This window comes from Canis lupus, chromosome 11 (assembly GCF_003254725.2).
Source record: "Canis lupus dingo isolate Sandy chromosome 11, ASM325472v2, whole genome shotgun sequence".
Lineage (NCBI taxonomy): Eukaryota > Metazoa > Chordata > Mammalia > Carnivora > Canidae > Canis > Canis lupus.
In genome coordinates, this window is record NC_064253.1 from 73,311,092 (window position 1) to 73,324,314 (window position 13,223).

Genomic DNA, 13,223 nt, shown 5'->3' on the forward strand with positions numbered 1-13,223 from the left:
AGGAATTAGAAAATATTATGTTCTCCCTATAATTAACAATGATACTCATAATCTCTTCTTTTTGCTCACATACATCAAATTAAAAGCACTAGATTTTTTTAAACAAATAATAAAAATATAGTAAGATGCCTGGTAATATGCCAGTTTCTAGGAAGCATCTAAGACTGAAACTAAAGTCACAAAAATGAGTTATCTACAGAGTCTACAATTTACTAAGTAGGATCATTTAATATTCTCTAGTCAGGTTGAAAATATTCCTACTCTTTATCATTTTCCCTATGACCACACAGAAATACATTGCTTTTTCCAACCGAATGAATTTCCCCTCCTTTCAGAGCTGAGCTGTCTCCCTGGCAAGCATATCATATAGAACAGCTGTTATATTACCAGTATAAAAGCAATTTTATCTCATCTAATTGCAAAACATATGGGCAGAATGAAACCGAACTTTTGGGGGCTCTGTATCTTTAAAGGAAGAAATAATCAAAGTTCTTCTATTGGTAAAAGCTGCGAACAATGCTATGAATTCTGATTTTGCACAATTTAAGCAAGATATATTTCACTAAACTTCTTTAATTAATTTTAAGTGCATGTTTTACATCCCCAAACAGAATGACATGGATAAAGAACCAGCTCCATTTTCAGCCTCTGCTAAGATCTCAGCTAAACCTGCCCTGGAGATAATAGATATGTCGATCCTACTCTGTGTTTAAGATTTATCAGGCCTCAAAAAAAAAAAAAAAGATTTATCAGGCCTCAAGAATAGTTTCCTTTCTTGAGTATTGTCTTCAGTAATCTATTTTCTTCAGAACCACAACTCAATGAGACTAAGCAAATATCTCGGATGCAGATCACAATTGCTGAGTCAATGTCAAGAATTAAAAATTAAACTAGCTCTGATATCACATGACTTGGTCTCACATAAATAAAAGTTTACCAAGCTTATCACAACTTTTTATCCATTTTTTCCATTTTATTCATTTATTTTATTACTGTGAAGTGAAAATTGGAAAATTCACAAAAACACAGAGGGGTAATTTAAATGACCCATAATCCCATTAGTTAGCTTTAGCCACTTCACATTTTGGTATATTTCTCTTTTCCTAATGTATATTGCTACAAAATATAATAACATATTATATTTAGGCTGCATAATAGTTTAGAGATTACCCTAATTTCTTTATCACAGAAGTTTAGAGTAGAAGAATTTCCATTTCAAAAATCTTTACTGAAAGAACAAAGCCAGTATGTAAACAAACCAGAACAAAGCCAGTATGTAAACCAAATGAGAGTGGAGCTTCTGGGGCACCTGGGGGGCTCAGTCAGTTAAGTGTCTGCCTTTGGCTCAGGTCATGATCCCAGGGTCCTGGGATGGAGCCCCACATCAGGATCCCTGTTCAGCAGGGAGTCTGCCTCTCCAACTCTTTTACCCCTCTGCTCCTGCTCTCTCTCTCTCAAATAAAACGTTTTTAAAAAGAGAGAGTGGAGCTGATTCAAGTGTGGGCAATGATGTAGAGGTGCGAGGTGAGGGTTGGGAGGGCAATGATGTAGGGGTAGGGGTGAGAGGTGAGGATTGGGAGAAGGGCCCAGAAGTAGACCCACTTGGCCTCCTCAGTCTCTATACTTGCTCTAAGTAAGGTTCATACTAGTCCTGTAAGTGAACAGTGAAAGGAGAAGAGTTCACTTCTAAAATAAGGGGAAAGGCCATGAGGTTACGTTATTTTCCCCAAGAATATACTGCAAGTAGAGTACAGCAACAAGCATGCCCTCTTCCTCACTCATTCAATCATTAAATATTTATTGAGAATCTGTTTTGGGCTGGACACTAGGGACACAACTGTAAAGAAAATGAATAGAAGTCCCTGCCCTCATGGACTTTATAAGCCTGATGTGCCTAAAGAAGCTACTTTTCCTTTCTGAGTCTCTATATTTGCCATCCATAAAGCACGGATAATAAGATCAACTGCATTGTTGAAGAGTGAAGTGACATGACGTATGGGGGAAAAGAATCCCAATAGGTAACTAGACATATAATAATATGTGCTCAGTTAACAGCAGTTACTATTCCAGCCAAAGTGTCAAATGTTAGGTTGGATTTGCTTCAATGTGGATGGGACTGGAGGGTATGATGCTGAGTGAAGTAAGTCAATCGGAGAAGGACAAACATATGGTCTCACTCATATGGGGAATATAAGAAATAGTGAAAGGAGAGGAACTGAGTGGGAAAAATTAGTGAGGGCGACAGAACATGAGAGACTCCTAACTCTGGGAAACAAACACAGGGTTGCGGAAGGGGAGGCGGGCGGGGGGATGGGGTGATGGGGTGACGGGCACGGAGGGGGGTACTTGACGGGATGAGCACTGGGTGTTAGAGTGTATGTTGTCAAATCGAACTCCAATAAAAAAACAATACACAAAAAAAATATTAGGTTGGAAATGAGAAGTGAGAGTGTCAAATCTCTTTGCAACTAACGTACTGATTTGAGGCAATACACCTGAAATTGTATATTAAGATAATCCCAAACAGATTTCTACACCAGAAAATAAGTAAATAATATATCAATCTGGAAAAAAAAAAAGGAAATTTACATGAGCCCGCCCAATCAAGTGCCATAGTCCACCTGGTCATCTCCATCACACTTACTTTCAAGGACTAGTAGGCTCTTTAATTACCCAGAGTGCCTGGCAAAGAAAATATAAAGAAATCCTCATCCTCAAATACCGTCTTTCCATCCCTTAATTATGGGCGGCAAAATCAGTCAAAGATTTATATTTAACAAAGTAAACCTAAAAGACAACAGTTTGAAATACAAAATACCAAATGTGAACCCACCAAATACCTGTAAAGGTTGGTCAATATTCGCCAATTAAAGTACTAACAGAGGAAAAGAAGTTAAGTCTTTATTCACTCATGTACTACCCAGAACTCAACTAAATATGGATGTCAAAGTCTTGGAGACTCCAAGAACACCTTGTAAACTGTAAAGTACTGCACACTTGTTAATATTGGAAGCACTCTGTTCACTATTAACCTTAATTAGATTTCTACAAAGGAAATTCTGTCATTCAAAAGATCAAACATTTATTTCTCAACCAAATTAAACCTTCCATATTGGTATGCAGCCCAAATCCACCTACCCAGCAAAAACATTTTATTTATAAGTAGAAAAATAAATTTGCTACTTATTCAAAGTACTTAATTTTTTTTTTGAAGCAGATAACTTCTGTGATGACAGTTTTTTCTGTAGTGTTCCTCAGTTGAAGAAAGAAAAACAAAATCTAGGCAATAAAAAAAAAAAACAGCCCAGAGCAAAAAGAAAAACTTTTCTCTCATTATTTTCATAAAGAGAGAGTTAATATCATGTCCTGAATACTATACAAATTATGACACTTTCTTCTCAAATAGGCTTAATGATCTAAATTAAATAGACTAAAAACAAATCCATAGGAAAAAAGTCAAAGTCACAGAGAAAGACAGACAGGTTTTGTTCAGAGTGCAAAGTGTTCAACCCTGTGCACCCTGTTACCAGGACATCTTCAAGGACGTCTTTTGTTCCTCCAGAAAGACTTCTTGGAAGAATTGGGCTTTGAGGAGGCACTGAAGGAGGACAAAGTGGTAAATTGTTAAATAGAGAGGATAATTTGATTCCTTAAAGAACATGAAAGAATGGATGGGGCTAAGAATAAAAGACAACAATGAGAGGGACATATAGAGGAATTTAAAGTGAAAAAATGAGCAAGGAAAACAGAGGAGAGTTTTTTTTTCCCCTTAATGAAGGAAAAATAATGGGGAGAGATTTCTTGTGACAATAATACTCATCTGTGAAACAGCAGCATTACCACAAGGATTATGTTGACACAAATTTATCACATGTACTTAGAAGCGACATCTACAAGGATAATTTTTCAGATAATCTTTTACTGTGTTCCAAACACATATGTGTCCAAACATTATCTTTTTCATCACAATTTTAAAAAATATCCCTTCAAAGTTACTAATGTAGTCTGGGTGTTGTTTCCAGTGAAAAGCAGAAAAACCAAAATGTATACTTTAAAAGAGACTAAGTGACCACAGAAAAGGTGCCTGTAACATAATCTCAACGTTAGAAATAAAGATTTTTATACCACATACATCTACAGTAAATAAAAAATCAAGATCAAGGCAAAAGCATGAATTAAAGCTATTTATAACTAAAAATATCATCTAACACTGTCTTTCAGCTAAACGAGATCTTGTATTTCTATTCTCTTCTGATCTATTAAGTGCCCTAGAGCAGTAATCTCTCTACCCATAATTTACCCATCGGTAAAAACAGTACTGTGATACTCTTCTTCCATTCTTTTTATAAGGGTGCCAGGACGTCTGGAAGTTAATATATACATGTTTTGAAACGCTGAGATGAAATGTAATGCACACTTTAATTTTATGGGTTTAAAAAAAAAAAAAAAAAAAACGAGATAAAAAGACCTAGTCAGATTATTTCAATGTGTAAATTTTCAATTAGCCAGAAGGCTTCCTGGGGTCATAATTCAGAAGATTTGAAACTAACATTATGGTGCTTAACTATGCTGTTCCAAAAACAAATCAGACTAAGGAATTTCTACAGAAATCTAGGCACTTAGGCCAAGAATAAGATACAGTAAATTTGAGAAGTCCCTGGGCCTGGTCCTAAAAAGACTACAGACAAACATCTCTATCACAGACCATATTAAAATCTAATCAAAGGAAGAACTAGAACTACAATTTAAAACCACAGTTGTAAAACACTGTAAAACGAAATCCAAAGAGGTGAATGAATAGATACAATGGAGTGAAGGGAGTAAATGCTAGTAGAACAGTAGGAATTTTCTCAGATTAGTATCCAAGAACCAATAATTTTTAGCAAAATAGTTTCCTTCTCTTCTCTTCTTTGTAACTATATCCTTAAATGCCAATAATACGGATTCTGGAGCCAGTGTGACTAAGTTTGAATCTACGATCTGCTGTAACTGGGCTTCTGTGAGCCCCAGTTTCCTTATCTACAAGACGAGGATAATAATAGTATCTGACTCAACTGTACCTAACTGTTGTAAGGATTAAATAAATTGATGTAAGTAAGGCACTCAGAACACTGCCTGCCTGGACCAAAAGTATGTACGTGTTTGCAATTACTGGTCCATAAGCCCTCCGACCTGATGCCAACTACCAGAAAATCCAAAACCCCCAATTTTTCAACCCTGGCAGCAAAACCTGACCCAAACAAATGCAGGGCTATTTACAGTCTTTAGTTATCCCACTCACTGTAAATGTACAGGCATTTCTGCTACAAATATCTTCACGTATTAGATCATAGGATGCTGCCCCAGACTTCACTTAATTAAGCTCACACAATATTTATTAACTTCCTAAAATCCAGGAAAAAAAAAAAAAAAGATCTAAATTCTGAAACACATCCAGCCCACAGGTTTTGGATAAAAGATCGTGGACCTACATTACCTTTGGAGCCTGAACAATTTCTATGTCCCTAAAATGAACGGCATCTTCTTAAAGAACCACAAGCAAATAACGCTCTGTACCTAGAGCAGAGAATTGTAGGATGAAGAAAACTGTACTGAGTACAGTTAGGAGGGCCCTGTACACCCAGTTTGTTCCTTTCAAACAAAATCCATTCATGATATTTTACTTACATGTCATATTAGTCAGAATTTTCCAGCTCTAAATTCTAAGGCTTGCTTAAACAAAGCCTATTTTCTTAACTTAGATCATAAATAAGTGATTAATGCTCTTTGTGGGCATTAATGTGGTCCTGAATCATGCATACCAAATCGTCACAGAACTTTGAGCTAGAAGAGACTCTTGAGAACTAAACTATTACTCTTTCCCTTCCAAACTATTTTATCATCCATAAATTTACTCTCCCCAATGAGGTAAGAACAACCTGCTCTAACTTGTCCTTAGACTCTGTCTATAGGAACACCCTGTAGGCGAATGTGAATAAACTGGGTGGGGTACACTGACAGACTTGGGATCTAAAAGGATGGCTTGAATCTCACACAATAAATCTACACGCCTGGCAAACGTCTCCGTTCATACTTTAGAAAATAACAAGAATTTCCCAGTCCGGAATGAAGAAACACTCATCTAGTACATGTTTTGTTTTGTTTTGTTTTAAAAAAAAAGGCCTAGTTATCTTAATGGACTCAATGAGTCAACATCATAATGCGGCTGCCAAAAACGCTACTGTGATTAGGAACCCACTACATCAACAGCAGTACAGCATCCAGAAGGAACGAGGTAACTGCCCTCCCCACCGCAAGCTAGTCAGGACACATCTGCAGTATTACGTTCAGCTCCACACTTTGAGAGAGATGCAGGAAGACTGAAAAAGTCCAGAAGAGGGGTGACCAGGACAGTGGCGAAATCCAACACCATGTCACGTAAAGAACAGTTGAGGGAGCTGAAGCTAGGTGCTCCAGACTCGGAGAGCACGGGATCACATCCCAAAGTCCTGAAGAACAGTCATGGCACAGAGAGAGCGGACTTGTGCATGGCCCCACAGGGCACAGCCACGGCCAGTCGGTGTCAACAACAGAGAGAGATTTCAGCTAACTCTTGGAAGTATTTCTTAACACGTGGGGCCACGCTAGGAGGTAGTGGTGTCTAGCCCTAAAGGCCCGTAGCTTTAAGAATCAAACATTTGTCATCACCTTAGTCTCTTACTTCTGGTAACTACCGTTTTCTGGCATCACAGCCCCTCCCTCAACTCTTCTTAAATGCCTACCCAGCCAACCAATCAGCCAAATGTTTTGCCAAGCCTGTGGGAGGAAAGTGCCTGTTTGCTGGGCAATTAGTTTCAGTTTGCAGATCAGGTCCTTATAAACAAAAGAGGGCCCTAATTGAGGGGCAGGAAAGAGCTCTCAGATAGGCCTCTATGAAAGAAATTCTTCTTAAGTCAAAGAGCGTCTAGAAGACCCATCTAGTCCATAATGTATCGTCAAGGGCATTCGGTCCTCACAGAACACTAAAATAAACACCCAGCACAAGCCCATCTTCCCAAATGCCAGGGAAGCCAACTCTGCAAGTCAAACGAGGTCTCTCAAGATCAGCTAGACGCGTGTTCTGTTGGAAGCAGAATGGACCCCGTGCTCAGATCAAAAGGCCATCCTCGATCGTGTCACACCCTAAAGCTAAAGCCACCTGTCAACAGGCCCACAAAGCTCAGGTCAGCCGCTGAGGACCAGACACAGGCAGCCCACCGAGAATTCACGCACACGGCAAGTATGGGCTATGTTAGAGCTAAGACACAGAAGAGCTACCAAAGTTGGACAGCCTTCGAAAACTGTCATCACCCAAAGACCACGACAGACATAGGTACCCGCTAGTCCACGGAGCTCGACTAAAGCCTGAACAGTTCAGATGGCACGTATCAGTCAATCCAGCTTTACTTCACGTGCAGCTGGGTCCTTCAAAACTTCAGCTGAAGAACTGGAGAATATGTCCATGATGGACTTAACAAGAACACATTCTTCTCTGGGTTTGTTTGGTTTTTTTTTTAAAGATTTTATTTATTTATTCATAGAGAGAGAGAGAGAGGCAGACGGAGAAGCAGGCTCCATGCAGGGAGCCTGATGTGGGACTCGATCCCGGGACCCCAGGATCACACCCCAGGCTGCAGGCAGCGCCAAACCGCTGCGCCACCAGGGCTGCCCTTCTCTGGGCTTTTTAAAACAAATCCCAGAAGCAATCTAAGTGTCTGTACATAAGGGATTGGTTTTTAAAAATCACATTATTTTTATGCCAAAAAATGTGACTGTCAAGACGAATAAGGTAGATCTTAAGTACGGACATGGGGGGAAAAAAAGTTCACAATATATAGGTAAGCGAATACAGCAAGCTGTAAAACAGTACGTGTAGAATTATTTTGAGCTTTCACAACTATTTTTAAAAACCCTCTGTGTACATATGTTCATATACGCCCAGAAAAATGTCTGAAAAGAGATCAAACTGTTAACAGTAGTAACCTCCAGGGACTGACAGGAATTAGGAAGCAGTAAAGGAGTGACTTTCCCTTTTTCCTTTGAAGACTTCTGGTTGTTTGTATTTTTTGGAAGTAAAGGTCTGTGATTTAAAAACAACAATACAGGGGATCCCTGGGTGGCTCAGCGGTTTGGTGCCTGCCTTTGGCCCAGGGCGCGATCCTGGAGTCCCGGGATCGAGTCCCATGTCGGGCTCCGGCGTGGAGCCTGCTTCTCCCTCTGCCTGTGTCTCTGCCTCTCTCTCTCTCTCTATGTCTATCATAAATAAATAAATAAATCTTTAAAAATAAATAAATAAATAAAAATAAAAACAATACAAAAATCATAAAGGTAAAACACCATCAACTACAAAGACTTATTTATCATATACTAATCATTCAAAATAAGTGATCTTGCTACTAACTGCTACTGTGTGCTTCAAACTAGAAAATCTAATTCATCCTTTTTCCGTTATATTTTACTGCTACAACAACAAGATTATCACATTACTACTAGGTCTCAAAAAAAAAAAAAAAAACAAAGAACAACAAAAACTGTAGTCTTTAGAATAACACACACGTGGTGCTTGCTCTGCACCGGGAACTGTTCTAAGCACCATAAATGTATTAACTTAGTTAATCTTCGCAGCAATCCTATGAAGTAAGTACTATTATTATCTTCGTTTCGCAGCTGAAGAGGGGTTAGGTGACCTGCCCAAGATTACATGGTTAATAACGGGCAGAGCCCGGACTCAAACCAGAGTCCACACTCGGAGCCACTGCGCTTCCTGTCTCTTAGGAAGATGTCAATCTCTCTATACCAAAGCCAAAAAAGGTCACAGTCAAAATCCAGCTAGTTAATATACTCCTTCAAGCTAGAAGAGACGCAAACTTAGCTTTTTATGGTCGAATAATCTACATTCCTACCGATGTCAACGCCAAGCTCCGACCCAAGACTCGAGACGGTATTGAGACTCATAATCATGTGGGCAAACTCTCTACAAATTCGAGTATAGTCCAAAGTCCACGCCTGACTCTGCAAGCAAAGCACCGAGTCTGGGAGTCAGGTCAGAGACCCGTTAACCTGAGTCCAGCCTGGCCCACAGTGTGGGCCCCTCTGCACACCCTGACTTCGGCAAAGGAGTCCAGAAGCTCCTGCCTGACGTCTTGACAGGGTGGCTTTGATTTGCTGGGTTCCAGGCCCACTTTCGGTTAAAAGGAGGCGAGAACACGAGTTGTCCGGGGCTTTGCTTCCATCAGCAGGAAGAGGAGCCTGTCTTCTCTGTGGATCCGAGACAGACACAGGCGTCCCTCGCCATCCTCGGGGCTGAGCACTGTGGCTGGGGGCGGGGGGACGGGCACCCCCGCTCGCACTGTGACGTGTCCCAACACACTGACCTGGTAATTGAGGAAGAAAATCGCGGTGCAGGGAGGGGAGTTAACCTAATTCCCAGGCGTGCGCAACCTAGATACACACCTGTCCCACAGGACCCGCTGAATCCGCTAATTTGCAGGGAAAACCCGGATTACAACGGCTTTTTTTTCCTTCTTCCCTTTTCCCGGCCTCGAGCGGCCCTCCCGGCGGCGCACGCCCCAGCCCCAGCCCCAGCCGCAGCCCCAGCCGCAGCCCCAGCCCCAGCCCCAGCCCCAGCCCGTGGCCGCCTGCGGGGGCGCCCGCACAGGTGCGCAGGACGCCGGGGCGCGGGGCGGAGGCTGGGGAGGCGGCGCGGACCTGGGCCCGGAGCCGGAGCCGCAGCCTCTCCAACTTCCCGGAGCGGCCGGGCCAGTGTGCGGCCGCCGGGGGGTCGGCGGGGGGCGGGAGCGCCGTCTCCGCGGGCGCCCGGGGAGGCCCAGCTCGGGGCGGGGGGGGGGGGGGGGACTCACCTGGGGGCGCGGCGGCAGGTGCGGCGGGGGCGGCGGGCGGGAGGTCGGTCGGGGTCGGGGTCGGGGTCGGAGCCGGGGTCGCGGCCGAGGTCGGGGTCGCAGCCGAAGTCGGGGTCGCGGCCGGGGCTGGAGTCGGGGTCGCGGCCGAGGTCGGGGCTGGAGCCGGGGTCGGAGCCGAGGTCGGAGCCGGGGTCGCGGCCGAGGTCGGAGCCGGGGTCGCGGCCGGGGTCGGGGTCGCGGTCGGGGTCGCGGCCGGGGTCGGGGCCGGGGCGCGGGGCGGCGGCCGGGGCGTGGGCGGCGCGGCGCCGGGGTCCGGGTCGGGGTCCGCGGGGGCCGCGGGGGCCGCGGCGGCGCGCGGGGCGTGCGGCGAGGGCGAGGGCGAGGGCGAGGGCGAGGGGGGCGGGGGCGGGGGCGGCGGGGAGGCGGGGCGGCCGAGCGGGCTCCCCGGCCCCGGGCCCCGCGCCGCGTCCACCTGCCCCGCGGCCCCGCCGGCCGGGACGGTCCCCGCCGAGACGGAGGCGGCGGCGGCGGCGGCGGCGGCGCAGCAGAGCAGGGCGACGGCGCGCAGGCTCGGCAGGCTCCTCATGGCGCGCGGGGCTCCGCCGTGCGTTCACGCGGTCGTGGCGTCGGCCGCTCGGGCATCCCGCCGTCCCCGCGCCCGCACCCGCGCCCGCGCCCGCGCCCGCGCCCGCGCCCGCGCCCGCTCCCGCTCCCGCACCCGGGCCGCCGCCGCCGCGCGCATCGCCTCCTCCCTCTGACAGGCGCCCGGCCCCGCGGGCGGCCCCAGCGCGCAGGCAGCGCCCGGCCCCGCGCGCACGGCCCGCCCTCCGCGACGGGCGGCCGCGCCGGCCAATGGGCGCCCGCGCCGGCCCACGTGACGCGCCCGGGCCCCGCCCCCGAGCGGCCCCGCGGGCCAATGGGCGGGCGTGCGGCGGGGGGCGGGGCCGGGCGGGCGGGGGGCGGCGCGGGCGCGTCTGCGGCCCCGGCTCGGGCGGCCGCGGCTTTGTCTGCCCGGGGAGCGGGGCGCGGGGCGCGGGGCGCGGGGCGCGGGCGGCGGCGGCGGCGGCGGAGCAGACAAAGGACGCGCCCCGCGCGGCGGCCCGAGCTGCTGCTGCCCCGGGGCGGGGGTCGGCTCCGGGAGCCCCCGCCCTGCCGACAGTGGGGCGCCGCGGCGGGGAAACTGAGGCGGCGGCCGACACCTGCTGCGGGGGGCCCGCCCCGGTCCGCGAGCGCAGCCCCCCGGCCCCGCCCCCCCCAGGACGCCCCGGGGCTCCGGCGGCCCGAGCGCAGCGGCTGCCGGGGGCGGCCTCGGGCATGTGTCGGGCGGTCCTGGGGCGCGGGGCGTTGGGGTCGGGGTCGGGGTCGGGGTCGGCTCCCGCCATCCTCGGAGGAGCCCGGGACGGCCGGCGGGGCGCGGCGGGGCGGGGCGCGGCGGGGCGGGGCGGGGGGTCCTCGTCCGCTCGACTTCCCCGGGGCCGCGGGTGGACAGGCCCGTCGGCGGCCCGCGCCCTCCCGCGCACCTTCCCGGCCCCGAACCCCCGAGACGTCCCTGGGTCCTGGGGAGTAACGGCCCCGCCCGTCCGCCCGCGGCCCTTTGTTAATCCGCGGACTCTGGTCCCGGTGGATCCCTCCCCCCCCCCCCCGGGCCTCTTCCTAAAAGCCCGAGAAAGGTTTTCGGAAACAAACAAACACGGTCCACAGCCGCCCTCCGCCCCTTCACCCCGCGGGCGCGCAGGTGCCTCGGCCCCGCCCCAGCACCGGCCGAGTAGGGTCGCGCCCCCCCCCAGGGCTGTGCCCCCCGCTCTCGGGGCCCCCGGGGCTGACACTGAGCTGACCCGTGATGGTCAAATGGAACCAAATTGAAAAGAGCCTGTGGCGCCCTGGAAAGAGCTCATCGTCGAACATTAGAGTCCGGCAGATCCGGCTCATGATCAGCCCAGGTGGGTGGCCTCGGAGGAGACCTTTGACCTTTCTGAGTCTCGGTTTTCTCATCTACAAAGTGGGGTCAATAAATTGTCTCACTGGGGCTCCCTGGGCGGCGCAGCGGTTTGGCGCCTGCCTTTGGCCCAGGGCGCGATCCTGGAGACCCGGGATCGAATCCCACGTCGGGCTCCCGGTGCATGGAGCCTGCTTCTCCCTCTGCCTGTGTCTCTGCCTCTCTCTCTCTCTCTCTCTCTGACTATCATAAATAAATTTTAAAAAAAAAAGGAAAAAATAAATAAATTGTCTCACTGGGTTAAACTGAATTGGAGAGATGTTTTCACAGAGCCCGGTAGACAGAAGGCGCCCCTCCCGAGGGCGGGTTGATGTTTCCTTTATCCCAGTGCTAACTTTGAGCCTTGTTGGCTGAAGGACCACAACAAAAAACCTCTGCGTCGCAGCTTCCCCATCAGGTGACAGGGCCTGACAGCCGCCCTACCAGCGATCTGCAGTGATAGCCGAGAAATGCTGGGCTGGCCCTAAGATGCGCTACATCAGAGACTCCCGGGCAGCAGGGGGAAGAGCTGATGCAGCTTCTTTGCCTGGAGATTCACAGAAAGAGACGACAAGTCCTTAACCAGAGTGATCCCGGCCAGCGCTCTGCCTCGGACAGGGATTGGCCCAGGAAGTTGAATTATTTTGAAAGACAATTTAAGTGTATGACTGACCGTTCTTTCAACATTTAATTCTTTAAATTGTTTGCTCTGCCTCTAAATCACAAGATAACTTGTTTTTTTTTAATCTCTTAGGAATAAAGGATGCCTGGGGGGGCCCAGTCGGTTAAGCATCTGCCTTTGGCTCAGGTCATGATCCTGGAGTGGGTCCCACAATCGAGTCCCATGTCTGGCTCCCTGCTTGGCAGGGAGTCTGCTTCTTACTCTGCCTCTCTCTCTCTCTCAAATAAATAAATAAAATCTTTTAGAAAAAATTAACATCTTATTAATAATATTTTATGTTTAACAATCAGAAACACTAGGGGCACCTGGATGGCTCAGTCGGTTAAGCAGCTGCCCTCAGCTCAGATCATGATCGCAGGGTCCTCGGACGAAGCCCCACGTCATCATTGGGCTCCCTGCTCAGCAGAGTCTGCTTCTTCCTCTCCCTCTGCCCACCTCCCCTTTCGTGCTCTCTCCTACTCTCTCTCTCTCTCTCTCTCAAATAAAATTTAAAAATCAGAAACACCTTACATACCCACTATCAAAGGTATTATTACGTCTGTTCAATTTCATCACATAAAGTCATTACAAGGGCGGCTCTGAAGACAATATAGTAAATAGTCATAAGAGCTCATTGAGCTCTTGCTGTGTGCTAGACATTACACCAAGAGCTACAGGTGAAATGTTTTGTTTAATCCTAAAAAGAACC

General features: G+C 48.2%; 1 protein-coding gene and 1 long non-coding RNA gene across 3 annotated transcripts in view; one reads left to right on the forward strand and one right to left on the reverse strand.

Moving 5' to 3' along the window:
• Positions 1–10,464, reverse strand: part of MEGF9 (multiple EGF like domains 9) — a 78,268-nt gene extending 67,804 nt beyond the window's left edge. Inside the window, exons 1-2 of the mRNA XM_049115951.1 lie at positions 10,351–10,464; positions 9,879–10,272 (exon numbers count right to left, since the gene is read on the reverse strand). Of these exons, the coding sequence (XP_048971908.1) occupies positions 9,879–10,272; positions 10,351–10,464 (508 nt within the window). The remainder of the gene's footprint in view (positions 1–9,878; positions 10,273–10,350) is intronic.
• An 856-nt stretch (positions 10,465–11,320) lies between these two features.
• LOC112649912 (uncharacterized) lies at positions 11,321–12,790 on the forward strand. Of its 2 annotated transcripts, none has more exons than XR_003129787.3 (3): positions 11,321–11,818; positions 12,231–12,515; positions 12,608–12,790. It is a non-coding gene; the product is annotated as an uncharacterized LOC112649912 (long non-coding RNA). The 2 variants fall into 2 exon arrangements; XR_003129786.3 differs by having other exon boundaries at positions 11,326–11,818; positions 12,260–12,515.
• Positions 12,791–13,223: the final 433 nt, after the last annotated feature.